This window comes from Melozone crissalis, unplaced genomic scaffold (assembly GCF_028551555.1).
Source record: "Melozone crissalis strain CALT ecotype California unplaced genomic scaffold, PUWL_Pcris_2 ptg000027l_1, whole genome shotgun sequence".
Classification (NCBI taxonomy): Eukaryota; Metazoa; Chordata; class Aves; order Passeriformes; family Passerellidae; genus Melozone; species Melozone crissalis.
This window is the reverse complement of record NW_026535805.1, coordinates 31,031,651-31,049,082: the sequence shown is the minus strand read 5'-3', so window position 1 is coordinate 31,049,082 and position 17,432 is coordinate 31,031,651. Positions and strand designations below refer to the sequence as shown.

Below are 17,432 nucleotides of genomic sequence, written 5' to 3'. Positions count from 1 at the left end.
CTAAGAATTACTGCAAACGTTGCTAACTTCTGTAGAGGGTTTACTCCTTTCTTCTCTTTACACAACAAAGAGGAGAAGTTGTGGAATGAGAACATGCAGTTTGAAGATCCAGGCAAAGCTTCTATTTGAGTTCTTATATTTTCAACTCATGGCACTGTTTTTTTGGGGTTTTTTTCTGAGCACCTGTAGCACTCTGAATAGAAAAAAAAGGCAGTGAATGTTTAGCTGGACTGAATCCAGAATGGGAAATGCAGAGATCCCAAAGCTGTGAACTGCAGCCAGATTAGCCATAAACAGAAATTGCAAGTAATAAATTTAGCCATTTTTGTAAACATCTTCTCCTTACTAATCTCTTTTTTTTTTTTTTTTCTCCTATAATGGAAATACACACTGTATTTCATTGTTCCGAGCTCTGGTCTGTTTCTGTTTTAGTTTTGTGGCACAGTTGCTAAGTGCAACAGGCTAGAGACACCGACAGTAATACAAACAAGTTGGAAAGTCAGTTCAAGTTATTAAAGTTTTGATATACCAGGCCATTTTTCATAGCGTGTACTCTCTGTTCACAAACACTTTGTAAGATCTTTTCTTATGGAAGACGGGAAGCAAATTTGACTTATTGGTTTAACAAATGTGGATTAACATAACATTTCTGATATGCCTTACACAATTAACAAATCATGTCTCATCTTATGAAGATGATACATTTGCTATACATACCAGTAATTTAAAATGCTCCTTATAAAAGCAGCATTTTTATAGACAAATTAACAGAAAAGGAGACAATACATGTCACAATACCACAGAACAAGTAAAGCCCTTTCATTAGCTGCACTATAAATTCATAACTGTTCATCACATACTTTGAATTTCTGACAGCTCAAGCAATTTAACCCTCAGCCAACTGCAGGACAAGGAAAAATTTTCTGAACATTTGACATTGATATCATTGTAGGTGTGAGAGTAAAAACTAGTATTCCATGGTTTTAGCTCTAAAAGTTTTGCTCCCAGAAGTAAAACAACTTGTTAAGAGTTCAGAAGAAGAAATAGCAATTGTTGACATGTCAAAACCAAGTTGTACTAATAATTAAGCTGCTGTAAATCTGAGTTCACTTACATCATTCCTAAAAAACCTTTAAAACCTTTCTTTAAAAAAAAAGCTGATCCTAGATCACCTGTTAACTAGGAAGAGCATTAGAACACCAATTTAATGAGAAAAAATGTGCTTAAAAGCTGTGTTTGAGACATCTATTATAAAGTTTTGAATTCTTCCTTATCTTTCATATATTTGGATCATAATTTGTTAAAAAAAAAAAAAAGACCAGACACAGAAGGTACAGGATTTGGAGAGGACTTTTCTCTCACTACAATTCAGTGTTTCCTATCCAAATGTGGATACCATTTAGAGGCCATTTTTGAAATGTATTCAGTCAACAGCTACATGGGCACCAGTGAATCAGAAAACACACCTTAGGATTTTGTTCTTAAATTACATAAGTTAGATAAAACTACCCTGTCCAGCAAGTTCCGAATTTTTCAAACGTTAAGGCAACTTTCATTACTTTCCAGCTAAACAGTGTTATAAAAAATAAATGTCACTTCAAACCTTATATACACAGTGACAGAGTAGATTTAGCTAGAAAGTATCTTTAGTACATTAATAAAGTGTCTCGTAATATTACCGAGGTTATATCAGGTGCTTGAGTGTATGTGCAATTGGAGTGGCTGCAGTGCTTAAAGTACTGGCTTCAAAACAGAGCGCAGCGAGCGTCCCTCCTTGGTGAGCTCTCGCGTCACACACATGCATGGCAGCGGCACGGCCTCCTCTCTCCTCTCCACGGCGTTGTAGCTACACTTCTTCAAGTGGTCAGCCATGCTCACAATGTCAGCAAACTTCCACTCATTCACAGTACAAAAGGCTGTACTGAAGCGCCAGACCTAGGAAATAAACTGCACTTAGGCTCACAGCGTTTCAAGATACCTGAACTCAGAGCAGCAAATCACATGCTTGTGCTATAGAACTTTCACGTAATGTTGCCAATAACTCATACTAAAAATCAACATGACAAAAATACACTATACAGAACTTAGTACTGTTTGTCCCAAGCTGATTGAGACTCCAAGACAACTCTGAACACTGGGAAGAAACAAATGCACTATTTTTTGTGTCCATAAAATAGATACAATCGGAAGTTAAATTACAAGGTATTTTAAGACCAACCACAATAGTTTGTTTCTTATCAACTTGTGCAATTCCAAACGAGTGCTGCAAATACTTTGTAGTTTGGAGTGGGGAGAACTGTAAAAACTGCATTACACAAAGGTCATCCAAAGGTTTTAAATTATTTCAATATTTAAGGCATTCAGTACCAAGGCAATAGATATGATCTCAACAGGCTTGAAAATAAAAATTGCTGTAAACACTACACAGGCAAGGAAAGCAAACTTTTGTAGGCAGCTTTCCCCCTTCTATGAAATACTGATCTTAAAGCAAATAATGAAGTAATCTTTTAACATTTTAAAATATTGGAAAACACAGAAGCTAATTTACTTACATCCAGCAAAAACTATACAGACTCTACTTCTGTTTCTCCAAGTGTGGAGAAGACTGAGACAACCCACAGCAATTTTCACTTTTTCTATACAAAGATCTCTTTCTTGAAAGGTTATTATACCAAAATCCAGTAGTAACAGACATAATATTAAGAAAAAAACAGAAACAGAACCAATATAATACTTTCCCTTTCACCTTCAAAATAAAAAAAATAGTAACTTACCTTTTCTTTTACCTGCCAAGAACTTCCTTCTGGGCACTTTCTCTTCTCCCAAAGCAGTATCACCATTCCACGTGCTTGAAGCAAGCTCCCACACACATCTCTCATTAAACGTGACACTCTTGAGAGCTGACATAAACTAAAGCCATCTAGAAAACTAGCAATGTGCTGCAGCACCTCAAAAGGTAGACTACTCAGATGGTCATTGTGTAGTCCAATTAAGCAGCTTTTTGCTGGTTCTACTAATACTGTGGATATGCAAGGCTGAACTCCAAATGACCGTAAGTGGCGGTCATGAATAATTTTTGCCCCTTGCGTTGAAGGGCAAAACCTTCGTTGAGAATACGTGCACCCATAATATGCCAAAGGGCACCTCTGCTCCATCCAGCCATTAAGGCCAGCATGAATGTCTCCATGCACATTCTTAAAATGCGACGAAAATTCATTCCTTCTAAACAACTGTCCACAAACAAATGTAAACATTGAACGCTGTTTTGTTTGGTATCTAGCCACATATTCCAATACCAAATCCAATCCAAGGGTCTGGAATGGACTTGGATTTGAGAGCTGTGGGTTGGCATGATCACATGCAGAAGCTGAAGCTATTTCCCCCACCATTGTATTTGTGGCCAATATAGCAGATGGGAGAGAAAACGTCTGGGTCCCAAAGTCAACGTGATATACATCGACAGCGCGACTTTCCGATATCCCCCTACCTCCGGGAGAATCTCCTAGGCAAAACAACAGAGCTGCAGTGATTAGATCAATTCCCTGAAGACCCATAGGATCTTCTGTTATCTCCAAATCTGATGTATCAACAGCTTTGTCTTCTTTTGGTGTTGACCAATAATGGTTAACAAGGAATCTGTACGATCGATGCCGTAAAAGTGAAAACGCATCTATGTTTCTCAATCTTTCTTGCTCCACTTGTCTCTCTAATATTTCTTCTTCATTAGCATTATGGGGAAGTAGCACATGATTAGCATTGCCATTAACTAAATGATCAGCTGGTATTACTTCAACTTGTGCGGTTACAGGGCAGGAGCTGCAAGACTCTAATGCTTCGTCATCATGAGATGCAGTACATTCACCATTTGCTACACTGGACGGTTTTGAGTTAGATACACCAAGATCTTCACTGTGGTCCAACACCTTTGAACATTCATTTTCTACATTTTCTACATGAAAACCATTACACAAAAGTGAGGAGTTACTGAGGTTTAGATTTAAATCATGGTTTTGCACTACATCATAACAAATATCACAAGAACCATTTTGCTCCATTTGTGAATTTTGACTCAGGCTATCAAAGTTAATTCCCCCAACTGCTCCTACATTATCTTCATCTGGATTTTCAGAGTCAGACTTTTTATCCTGAATAATGCCACTAGAAGCTTGTTCTTTAATCTTGGGATCTTCTTTCATTTCATGTGGTGAAATGCAGAGGTTTGAACTTAACATGCCAATGTCCCTTGTAGCAGTGTTCAGGATATCCAGAGCAGCAGCTAAACTTCTCGTTGTTTCTACAGTAGCTTGATAAAGTGCACCATAGGACTCTTCATCTACAGGCATCAAACCGTTGGTATGCACTGTATCGGGGGCACTTGATTTGACAGAGGTTTGCTCTCTGGATTCTGCTATTTGATCACCTGCTTTTGACATCATAGTTGCTACTTTAAGTGATTCTAATAACATGCGCTGGTCTTGAAGAGCTAAAGCCATATCTAGCTGCTCCACTTCATCGACATCTTTACTCAGGTTTTCGTAAGATTTTCGGTCAGCGTAACTGACTGGCCATCTATTCCACTCCATGGTACAACACACCACGCTTGCAGGACAAACTTCTAGATGATCAGCAATTTTGTTTCGGGCTACTATGAATGGACATCCAAAGCCACTATTCAAACAAGGCACTCTTTCAAGTGGACATAGCATGCGATGTTCCTCAGCTTTGCACGAGTGAAAAACTGCCCCACAAACCAAGGGGCAGCCAATGAGATCACAGGAAATGCCGGGCTCTGGTCTGGTCATACAACGACGGCTGACGCAGTTCACACAGTGTAAGTGCTGCTGATGTTCCTCCATGACTGTAAATCCAATTCTGAGGAAAGAGAAAGGAGACAACAGCACAGAATGTTAACTCAATATTGTTAATATTTACAAGCTGCTATTTGCAGTTTTGCATGCTTGATCAGTAGACATTTTAACACCTTATTTCAAAGAACTGGTGCTTAAAAGTTAAACTGAAAATTAAAAATAGACGTTTGTATCAGAGCCCAGAACATAGTCTACGCATTTATTTACCAGGTCTAATATATGCAACTTCAGTAAAGATGTTGTGTAATCCTTCACTGTGGAGCAGCCCCTTTTCCCCACTCATTGCAAAAAGATCATTCCATGAGAAACAAAGCATGACCTTTGACTATATAGCCAACAACAATTATAAATTATACAATTGCACAGAGTACAGAGACAAAATAAAGGAAATCAGATTCATCCTCATGTCCAATTCTCTAAATTAAACTGAGGCAACCTGTTCCCCAGGCTGCCTGCTACCACCTAAGTCGCTGACACTCTCTTCTTGCAGTTCTGTTTAAGGCAATCTGCAGCCTTCAGTAAGCATCTCAATTCCATGCCATGTCGCATTCTCTCCCCACTCCCTGCTTCTGACAGACTGCAGTCCTTTACAACAGCTCTTCACTCTTTTTCTTCATCTAAAGCCTATAGCCCCTCCCTTTATTTTCTACACTAGTTGTTGTACAAGGGTAGCAAATAATACTACATAATTACACTACACATTAAATAAGTCCTTTTATTTCACTGCAAACATTTACATAAAATTTTAGTTGCCTACATGGTCCTATCTATATGTCCACTTCAACCCACAAAAGGTAATTTTTAATGCATCCCATGGCCACCCTGATTATAATACCAGCAATTCAAAGTGTCAGGATATCAACAACTCTGCATAACAAGGCCAAACAGCAATAAAAACCAAAATACATATACATCCATGGTGCAATCTACAACAACACACTGACACCAACAAAAAATTCAATTCTTTGTTGTAGAAAAATAAACAAAAAACAAAGAAAAAAAAAAGAAGAGTAAACTTTGTGTCTTTGTTTCATACTTTGAGAAAGTCTGGAACTGCTCTCCCACTGGAGTGCAGGCCCACACAAGTTACCAAGCTCTTCCCTATGCTCTTACAAACTCCCTCTCAGAAGTGGTATCAGTAGGGATTAAAGTTCAGAGGTATCAGTGAATGATTTGTACATAGCCAAATCTCAAAGATACATTGTTCATTCCATCTTTTCCTTACTCCTCTCCCTCTAGCAATTTTCTTGAGAAATAAAATGCTCAAAGAACTTAAGATTAATAAAAATGGTTCCTTATTCTGCTAACAAGTGCTCTCATGCACTGTCTTTAGACTAAACACTTCAGGTTTAATGCATTAAACCTTCCTAAATTACAATTACTCTAAACTATAAAAGGAAAACTGCTTCCATGGAAACTGAAGTCAAAAGGAAACCAAAGTGCCTTTTAGACACTCCACCTTAAATAATTTAAAGCATTTAAACAGAAATATATGTGACACCTCACTCACTTGTATTCTTTTATAATGCTTTGAAATTCATGCCAACTTTAAGTAGCAATCAGTCCTCAACCCCCCATGCTTCGTAATTTGGATAACTTAAATATTTTAGCCACCCACTCTCCTCAGCACTTTCAACAAAAAGGCATATGTACTACACTTAGCAGGCAAAACACAGCTGAATTTCCCCCACCATACCTTAGCATTTATATACTTAGTAACACTAAGTTTCAAATAAATTGTCATGCGTATCAGTCACTGGACTCAGTGACTGACTTGTTCAACATTTTTGCAAACATCTCCTGCACACAACCTGCTTTTGACTTGCAAATTAAATCAGATAGCACCTACTACAAAGAGATTAAAAACATGCTCAGTAAAGAATGAAAAAATTATTTGACTTCTCCGAAGACAACTTTAGTTCTTCCAGCAAAGCCCTCTCTGAGTAATTCTTGCCAAATACCGTGGCCTGTTGCTAGACCCAAGAAAATCTCAGAAATTTCCGTCAATACTGAAACCAAACAACTTCTCCTCAAGTCAACAGGTGAACAGAGATCAAAAGGAAGCACTCAGGTTATATGTGTATTTTAAAGTAAGACAAAATGGAAATAGCACTGAAAAAGACAATCCTAGTTTATAATGCCAGGGCCTTTAGAGAGCCCATCCCCTACTTCCTCTATTCTAAACAGGGTCCTGCTCCCACAAAGCAACAGCCTGCTCACTTCAAGCTGGCCAGAAGTGAGCCCCTGGGAGAGCAGCACGTGGGTGTGCTCAGGGCAGGAGTACCAATGACTCTTAGGATGGGACAGTGTATTGCTAACTGGGCTCAGCTGCACAGGTCTCACCTGCCCATGAGGGCACCCGAGATGACCCCTGCCTCACTATGGGGGCTATGGATGCTCTCAGCTTCACCATCCACTTGACAGCGCCCCAGGCGAAAAGAGGGCACTCATGTCATGAGCTGCCAATGCCCTTTCCCACAGGGTGGAAAAGCTGGGTACAGTGTGACAGCAGCCCAGGGGCAGTGCTGTCAAGACTCACAGGACACCCACAGGAGCAGGGATGTTCCCCCACAGCAGCGAGGGGCTGCCCTGGGTGCTGCTGCCGCATGGCTCCATGCTGGGCACACCCTGGCGTGTGGAGCAGGGGAGGACACACGTCCTTTCCAGAGCCTCAGGGCTGCCTGTAGCCCATTCCATACTGACTGTGACACTTCAGTGGGAATTTCACATCAGCACCATCAGATCATGTCAGGATGTGTTGCATGACAGCAATTTGGGCCAAAATGTTACGGATTTTGGGCAAGGCAGATGAGCCACCTCCACTCAGCCCAGAAAGGGGACATACATGAATTATGTTGGAAAAACAGCATACACTGCAAAGTCAGCACTATTCTACAGCTTCTAGGCCAAAGCTGGCCCACATGCAGCAGCTCAGAACAGTCAAACTGAGCTCATGTTTGCCTGCACTGTTTCTGGAGACATACCCTAAATTAGTCAACCATCATTAAATAGTATCTTTAAATAGCCTGAGCTTACACAGAACATTCTATTAAGACAGTAAAACATCCTCCTCCCCAGCACACTATCTTGGTCTTTACAAGTCGGATTGTGAAACTTGAGTTGCACAATGATACTGGCTTTTCTCAGGCTCCTGAACTCCTTTCACTCATAAGCTAATATTCATCAAAACTTAATTATTTCATATAAGCAAATGACCTTTCAAAGGAAGAAGGAAACAAAATCTGGTGAAAACATCAAATATCACTAACAGACAGCGTGTGAAAGCCAAAGCCGACACTAAAATCCCAAGTCTTATCAATAGGTAGATGCTAATTTGTTCTATTACAGATGCTTCAGATTGGTTTTATCAAGAAACAGTTATGCACAAAATCGATTAAATAGCTGAAGTAACTTATTCTCTCAGTTTCTATAAATCAGAATTTTACTGGTCACCAAGAAACTTGATATTAATTATCATTTATCTTAAAATTCAAATCCTTTGGCTCATTTTCTAAACATATAATTTAAAATATCTTCAGACATCAGTAAACCATCAGAACATTCGCTAAAATTCTGTGTTCTGCTTACAAGCCTTAACTCCTCAGTACCTCCTGCAAAACTTCAATTTAGTCAGAATGCTGCATTTTATTTGTAAGTTACTACAAAGTCTCTTTAAATATATTAGATGTCCTTTTATGCATTTTTAATTGTAATACTTGAGCTTCAAACTCAACAGCTGTTTTGGGCAGTCATGAGTTCCTGGACTGCTTGAACTACTTTAGGCTTCTGATATAATTCAATTCTTAAACTGCAAATTAGGTCCAAGGGAAAAAAAACAAATGACCCTATCAAACTGGTAAAATAAATAGATAAGACCTCAAGAATTAGCACACTGATTAATCAGCAAATGGCCATGACTCACTCTATTTTGTAAGCTAACTTTGTAAATCGCAGAACTTAGCACCTCTTTCATTCATAGATTAGGAGCATTCACATATGAATAATTTCCTATTAAAGAACCAGGACCAATATATCATTAGTACTACACTGAGAACAAGAACCACCCTCTTCCCAAATACTGCTTTGAAAAGAAAAGATCTGTTGGGTAAAGGGGAGATAAAGAAAATTCTTGCTGGAGGTAACAAGTCCTTTTATTTCCTCTAATACAGCAAATTGAAAGGGCTAGCAAAGAATGTCATTGCTGACATAAAGAAAAATACCTTTTGTTAAAACACCAATAATATTGACAGAGTTTATATCCCACTGTGTTCCTTGTCACAATATGGTCAGAAGACAGTGTCAGATCAATGACTACAGCAAGAACGAACAGCTGTCCTTTTCTGATAGTGTAGTGTCAGCAACCAGCTTCAGTTCCTTCAGTTCAGGGTGCTGAAGTACATACACTTGACTGTTACTAGCAGAGAAACCTAAAAATACATCCCGTTCCAGTGAGGTGACCACTGCTCTCAGAATTTGTGCCATCACTTGATGTTATTGTACATACTATACAGTCAGCTGACTAAATCAGCCAGAACATGCTTTGAAAATCTGTCATAATTAAAAGGATTAAAATTCCAGCTGCTACAGCCACGTGATTTCCAGTTGCTGTTGTAACACAAACATTAAAATAGCATAATAAGGGTTTCAGACACGCACAATGCTTCAGCTGCAAGTGTGAGCTCTTACTTTCTTCTGTACCACAAAAAAACTGTACTTAGCAGTATCAAGCTCAAAGCCTGCTTGCTCACTCACTCCTATATGAATACTTTGGGGCCAATAAGACAGGAAATCACAGCAACCATTACTGCTATTGGAGCCCTCCATTACACAGCCCCCTATTATTCATCAAACCTATAAAGCTCAACTACCTTTAAGACTCTTCTATCAGATTCAACTGAATAGACCAACAGGTTCTTAAATTAGTGCTTCAAGGAAGTAGAAGACTAGAGACACACAAGCTGTACTACAGGTTTAAACTCCCAGGAGCATCCAAATCCACCCACAAGCAAATACATGCAAACCATACTAAAAAATTCCCTTTTGTTTTGGACACTGCAGAAGTGATGCCTTAAGTTTTAGCTTTTATATTTTTCAGATCCTGTACTGCATTAGTGTATAACTCTGAACTCCACACAGAGTGTTAGTTAGTCCTTATCACAGTTTGGCCTGACAAAACAATCCTTCCAGGCCTGAGAGCCAAGGTGATCATCACAGCCTCAGGCCGAAAAGTATAAACAAAACTAAATTGGGGGAGCAAACCAGGGGAGTGGGACTTCATTACCTGAAGCTGCAATTGGACAATTAACCCCTGATATGGAAATAGACTACACTTGTATCTGCCCAAAAAACTCAGGACCATCATCCATCTTGGGTATAGCCTCTGTGAGGCTCCTGCACTGCCCAAGGTGTATCTGTTAAAAGCCTTTGACAAATGCTCACTTTATTCTCTAACTCTGTCTAGCCTCTGTTCAAGCTAGCTGGTCCAAGGCATCAGAAGAGACAGCTGTATATCTTCCATCTTTTTCCCAGGTTTCTGTTAGGAGCTTCTCTTTCAGATGCCAAACTTAAATTCTCAACCTTACACAATACTAATTACCACACCCTACCCCGAAGTTCATCAGGACAACCCTGATTTCTGTTACAAAAAGGTAGACCAGGGAAGCTAAAACCATATTCAAAACAGTTGGATGGATGAGTGTTCATTGCATCCTCAAACATAAATTCATCCACAACAAAGACAAGAACATCTTCCCTGGCTGGTAGTGACTGCACATACTGAACATACTAGAACAAGTTTACATTAATTTATTGTTAATCACTGAAAACATGAAAAGAGCTCCTATTACTAAGCCCAAACTACTACGTAAGCAGGACGCTACTTCAACCATTACCATCACAGTCTACAGCTATTATTATGTATTACACAAAAGAGACAGAAAAAGGTTACACTAAAATAGAAAAAGGTTACACTAAAACATGGCTTTTTACTGCAAGAAAAAAAAACCCTTGGGGGAACACATACTTCTGGAAAGATTCTAGTTCTCTCAGTGGTCTAACATCGAAGGAATATATACACTAGCTGCTTTTTTAAGCATAAATCAAAGTTACCTATACACCTCACAAACAAACCAGACCAAAAAAGGGAAATCTGTAACTACAGCAGAAACAATGAGCACTATAGAATTATAGGGAATTGCAACCTTTTTTATGCCAACCTTATAAAGAAGACTTTTCCCTGTCTGCCCCTGCCCCAAATATCCTTTCTTCCTAGTGGCAAACCATCTTCCTACCATTCAGAGAATACAGTGCAATTATTTCCTCCCAAACCGTTGCAGCAAAAAAAAAAACTAAAATAAATTCAAGGGGAAAAGAGACGTTTTGACTGAAGTGGACTCTCCACTGATGCCCTCCTTGTCTGGCTTTGTTACATTTTAGAACAGAATCTCTGATGAAACCACAGAACACTTTCTTCTATCATTGTTAAACTCAGTTAAAAGAGTGCTAAAAATCAAAAGCCAAACTACTAGGCTTTTCTTTAGAGTACTTTTGTGACAGATCTGCCATGCATTCTTGCTTCCCTGACAGATTTCCCTGAGAAGAAACCCAAAAAGCTCAATGTGCCTTGGGGCACACATGGACACAGGACAACTGCACAGAGGAACAGCTACACTTGCTGCATGGCTCAGGCACAAAAGCACTCTACCTGTTGAGATGGTGACAGGGCAGAATCAGCTACAGAGCCAGTAGATTTCATGTGTAAAGCACTTCTGAACTTGAACACAGAGTGACTCCTCGATTGCTGCAGATTCTGCAAGAAATGAGATCAGAAGTAAGGTTTCATTTCAGGTGTAGACATTACTTTATGTATGTGCAATCCCCTGAAAAGGTACGCACTTACACTGTCTGGGGCTACAAACACTGAAATTTTTTGTAGATTTTATGGGAATATAAACAAATTTTTAATGGACTTCCCAAGTACAACCTAAGTTCTGTCATTTTAGCTTATTGCTAGCTGTTAGTCACACTGGATGGTAACCTAATTATATTTAAGGCTGTAAGACATTATTAAAAGTTATTATTCTGAGCTACTGCACTTAATTCACTGCTCTGACCATTTCAGGAAAAAAAACCCCTAAATTCATATGAAAGAATGCAATAGTTAGAGAACTAAAAGAAATACATAAAGTTAGATTCTTTTACAAACTGCATTTTAGTCTAGTTAAAATTTGTCCATCTTCAGTCTTCATACATGGGAACTTATTGAGCAAGTTGCTTACTATTAAAAAGCTTTTTACTATAACAAGATGCTTCTTCCATTGCTTCATTCCCAAGGATTACCACTAAAACTTGAGAGAGGTGAAACCGAGGGGATATGCCCAAAGGAACAATGATATTCTTATCCCAATACCAACTTGCAAATCCTCCAGAAAAGCAGGAAAGAAAATAAGCCATTTCTCAGTAACCAGAAACAGAACTACTGGAAAAATAATGCATTCTGTATTACAGTAGGTAGTTTGAACCATCCAAAAGAAACCAAAAATAAATCCTTCTTACGTAAGATTTTAATTCATACATGCTGCTGCCAAAGGATTCCTGACCTCTGCATACTTAGAGAAATCAGGCCAAACATCTCATTAATATATTGTTTCAGGTCTTACTACACAAGTTTAACCAGGTCCCATAGCAAAATGACAAAACAACTCTAATAGACTACGAAAGCAAGTTTTCTCCAACATCCTACGTTAAAGTGCAATGTCATGTATTCTGTCCACATTATGTTTTCTGTTAAAAAGATACCCTTGGTAGTAGACAACGGCCTGGCTAATATGTAGCAAAACAAACAGTACACAAAAATTTAACAGACATACTCACAAGGATACCTTATCAGATGACACTGAAGTAGATATGATGGGAGTTTGTCTCAAAATATTTTGAAAAATTTGAAGTAAAACAAAAATATTCAATATTATAAGACAAAGTTTTGCCAACTTTATTCTATTTTCAGGTATTTCTTATCAAATGAAAGACACTTTTTTCAGCAACTGTCAGGCTTTTCCCCCTTCCAAGCTGCTTGGTTTTAAAACCAATAAAACAGTAAAAAAAAAAAAAAAGATAGTTCTAAATAAAAACATTGTCTAAACCAAACCTCACCTATCTCAAAGAGCTGATCACAGAAAGCTGGGAATATATCTCATAGTCAGCATGTCATACCAGCTCTTTCAATATGTTTCTAACATGAATGAAGAACTGGAAAACATAAACATCTTCACCACAAGTTGGTACAGGGTTTTAGGACATCTGATTATTCATCAATTTGTTATCTCTAATATCATTTAGACCACCTTTTCCAAATGTCAACAAGCTTGATGCTATTTCTTTTTGCCCAAGGACTCCAGCTGAACGATCCTATCCAAACACATTCCTTATCTGGTGACAACAGTGACTCAGACAAAACAAGGTTTTGTAAGAGCATTAAAGCTTTGCCAATAAAGCACACTCCTATAAAGACCCTATTTGCAATGAATCTATCAACAAATTTCTCTGTCAAACAGGACTTTTGGAAAACTACAGTTTGTCCTAGAGATGTCTCTAAATAGACAAATAAAAGACTGAACTTCAACAAAACACCACCCATCTTCCAGCACCTCTGCAGCAAAGCCTGAACCAGGTATCACACTCAGCCTGAACCACTACCTAAAGTTTTACATGAACAGCTGTAACTATATCACTCAGAAGCTCACCTCACCATGCCTCTCATTCTCAAGTCTTAAGTTTAGACCTATCATATTTTCATTGTGATCTCACATTAAGAGCTCAGATCAATGCTGGACATTTGGTAAGAAACAGCACAAACCACTCAACCAGATATTGCATTGACTGCAGGGGTTTGCAGGCTCCTGAAGCTTCAAACAGCATTAAAAGATTACTGAAAGATTATAGTAAGACACCAAGTGTCGCACCAGAAACTTTAAAAAATAGTAGCTTGCAAAGTAAGTCAGAATATAGAGCTCCCCTGCCATTTTAACTATCTTGCCCTGTTTCAGAGCAGTTTATATTACAAGACTTTTCAGTCTTTTTCCTTCATTCAATATTGAGACTAGAGAGTGCCCTGACACTTAGGACAGCTTACACAGATTTCTCAGTAACCATCAATAATGCAAATATTTGTTTCTTTGTGGTCTGTTCAGGAATACTTACCACCCCTTATACAATCTAACCATCTCACCAATAGATACATTATTCTCATTATGCAGATACAGAAACTGAAGGGAAATTGTCACCAGTACAATGATGACTATACATCATTCCCTACTCCCATCTTTATTCCACTGGATCTCATTGCCAGAGGCAAACAGCATATGCCTCCTTTTAGACAGAGCCCAGCAAAGAAATAGGTCTATGGATATGAGGAAAATTTTGCTCCTTTTAGTTCAAATGGACTGAAGGCAAACCAGGGGTTTCTTACACAGCTGAAACCTGCAGCAGCCACAGGAATTCATTTGAAGACTAATAACCATATGCTTTCTTCTTCACAAAGTTGTAGACTACATCCTCTGCTGTAGACACTCCTCACGACCTAAAAACCTGGCTGTACAAAAAGGAGCAGAAATCTTGTCCAGAAGCTTTCCAACCAGATATTGCTTGTTAAACACAGCACTTATTTTGCCCATCAGACTTCTAACTTTGAAGTAGGAAGCAAGCGAAATATAACCCGAATTTAAGAAGTTAATTGTGTAAATACAGAATTTAGTGCAAAAAGAAAGAATATTTAGGCAGCAGAGTAAAAACACTGGTTTTGCATAGCTTTTGCCCATTCTGCTGGGATTCTCCTGTTCTCCAACACCTTCCAACTTTGGAAGCAAATGAGAGAAGAGATCCCACAAAAAGTCTCAGCTTGCAATACAATCCCAATTCACTTTCTCTAATCTATTTCTTCTCTTGACGAAACTTGACCACTATGGAGAAAGTCCACATAGATATTTACATGCATACAGAGCGAAACTACCAGTTCATTTTTCAGTATTCCAGGTACTCGATTTGCTTACCAACAAAGTTCTTCTAATATTTTCTGTACTTCTGGGAGAAGGGAGCAGGGAAGAAGGCCACAGATAACTGACATCCTCCTCAAACCGGCTGCATGCACCTGAACCCCCCAAACCACAGCACCAGTGAAGGTGTAGCACACCAAGGTGAAGCAGAAGGCAGCAGGTTTCCAAGTGAAGGACTTAACCATCCACACCAATTCTAGGGAAAGCAGAGGAGATATCTTGCCTTAAGTGCCAGCACAAGCAAGGCGAGGCTGTTACTTCAGGGGCACTGGGTTTGGACTAGTATGTTAACAAACACTTCTCTGGCATTATTAACAACACAATCAGGGAAAGGGAAACAAGGATTATGAAAAGCTCCTCAACCAAATCCAAGTAGAGTTTTAAAGAACAAAAGAAAGCCACTTCTCCAGCCCACGGGTTATTTCCCTTAAGAATTTGGAAGACCTGCTGCGAACAACAGCGACGCTGGAACTTTTGGAAGTGTGGCCACACAACCGTTCCAAGACGCGAGCCGTTCAACAAGCCGCTGTCATCTCCCTGTACGCTTCTGATGGCCGACCCGCGGGGTTACAGGAGTACAAGCACACAGCCCTCGTTACCTTCTTCAAGGAGGGAAACAAAGGCTCCACCGCACGTCAAAAAACTGCCATTAAAAAAGGGACCGAGAGAAGAGAGAAAACACCACCTCTTGCACGGTCTGAGCACATCTACTCGAAATAACACACACACAGGGGATTAGGGAAGGATTTCAGCAATACCTCTGGACTATTTGCTCTCTTCTCCCTCCTTTCACGCCGAAAGGCGACTCTCCGACAGCGGTCTCACAGCCCCAGGCAGACCCCGGCCCTACGCCCTTCCCACGTGCAATCGCGACACCCCGAGAGCGCTGGCAGCACGGCGGGGTCTGAGGGAGCGGCCGCGGCACAGCTCAGTCCGCCGCCACCCGCGGGGCCGGCGGCGGCGGCACCCGGCCCGGCCCGGCCGGCACACAGCCGGCGCTGCGGGCCCGCGGGGCAGGGGGGCGCGAGGAGGAGGCGACGCCGGCGGAGCCGCACACGGAGCCCCTCGCGGCCTCTGCCAACGGCGACCTGTCAGGGCTGGCGCCGGGGAGGCGCCCCCGGGCGCTCGGGCCCCCGCCGGGCCGCCATTTGTTTACCGCCCGGCTGCCGGGCAGCGGGCGCGGCCCCAGGCGGGCGCAGGGCCCGGCTCTCCCCGCCACTCGCGGACAGCAGCGGCGGCGGCTCACCCGTCCCCGTCGCTCCGCAGGCAGGCAGGCAGGCGAGCAGGCGCGGGAGCCTGCGTTGCGCCTCGCGCTTTCCCCCCGGGCTCCGGCCGCCGCCGCACTCGGTCCGCTTCTCTTCTCTTCTTCTCGCTTCGCTTCGCTCCGCCTCTCCCGGCCCGGCCTCGCCACCAGCGGGGCTCCCGGCGCGGCCCCGCTCCGGCCGCGCCCCCGCCGGCCGCGCGCGCGCGTGCCAGCGACAGGGCCAGGGAGCGCGCGGGGCGGGGCCGCCGGGGGGCGGGGCCGAAGCCCGGAGTGCGCGGGCGCCAGCGCAGCCCCGTTCGCCCTCGGCCGAGGGGGCGGGGCGCCCGGATGCCGCGCGCTCTTCCCTCTTCCCCCCGCGCGCGTGCGCGGAGGCGGCCGCGGGGCCGTGAGCGGTGTGAGGGGCCCCGAGCGCGCCTCTGCTCCGGGGCGGTGGGTCCGGTCCGGCCCGGCGGGAGCCCCTGCTCTGCCCCTGGGGTCACTGCCCCGGCAGCGCTCCCGAGCCCTCCTGTGCTGGCGGTGGCGCAGGCTGAGGGCACGGTGAGCACGGCTGCTGCCTTGAGTCCAGACAGCCGCTCCGCTCTCCTGGGGCCAAATCACCGGCCCTGGTTCCAGCGTAGATCCACCACCACCACAATCCATCCCGTTAACCAAAGTCACCTTTTCGGGGCCTCTGCCGCCACTGGGCCGTGCTAAAGCTGTCACCTCAACAAAAACTTTCCTGGTAGCCATCAGCAGCACTGCAGTATGCCTTTCGGTGTTACCGACAATGCTTCTCTAACGCCTTTCTTGGAGTGTGTTAGACTTCTGGTCCAGATCTCTATTCCCAGAAACTTGGCCGTGCACCCACAGGTGCTGATTACTGAGCCTTCCTTGGCAGGTGCTGCCCTTCGGCCTATGGAAGCCTGTCCTTTAAGAGGCTGTAGCTAGGTACGAATTATACAGGGTGTTACCCCTGTGAGGGTTCTTACTCCTCTTCTGCATGCCGTGTTTTAAGGGGCTGCAGTGTGTCTTAAGAGTCCTGAGAAAAAAAAAAAAACAGTTTAACTTGGACCATACCCTTTTTTCAGAGGTAGAATATTAAATGTACAGCTAGATATGTGTGGCTGCAGAAGATACAGAGCAAGGAGATTAGTTAATGGACAAGAAAAATATTTTTTCTATAACTTCCAGGAAAGCCTTGTTGGTCTGCACCCAGCTTTTGAAGACCTTGTTTCCATGCTATTTGTGTAGATTTTTGTTGGAGAGAGGTTA

At 41.9% G+C, this 17,432-nt stretch overlaps 1 protein-coding gene across 5 annotated transcripts; it reads right to left on the bottom strand.

Moving 5' to 3' along the window:
* Positions 1 to 299: 299 nt before the first annotated feature.
* On the bottom strand, positions 300 to 16,326 carry FBXO30 (F-box protein 30). Of its 5 annotated transcripts, none has more exons than XM_054280100.1 (4): positions 16,164 to 16,326; positions 11,572 to 11,676; positions 2,775 to 4,872; positions 300 to 1,935 (listed from the first exon to the last, which is right to left on the bottom strand). In XM_054280100.1, the coding sequence occupies exons 3-4, from the start codon at positions 4,854 to 4,856 to the stop codon at positions 1,732 to 1,734; spliced, it is 2,286 nt and encodes a 761-aa protein (XP_054136075.1). In that variant the 5' UTR covers positions 4,857 to 4,872; positions 11,572 to 11,676; positions 16,164 to 16,326; the 3' UTR covers positions 300 to 1,731. The 5 variants fall into 5 exon arrangements, with proteins under 5 accessions (XP_054136075.1, XP_054136073.1, XP_054136076.1 ...); XM_054280098.1 differs by lacking the exon at positions 16,164 to 16,326 and adding an exon at positions 14,915 to 15,367 and having other exon boundaries at positions 11,572 to 12,345; XM_054280101.1 differs by lacking the exon at positions 16,164 to 16,326 and adding an exon at positions 14,915 to 15,367.
* Between the last annotated feature and the right edge of the window lie 1,106 nt (positions 16,327 to 17,432).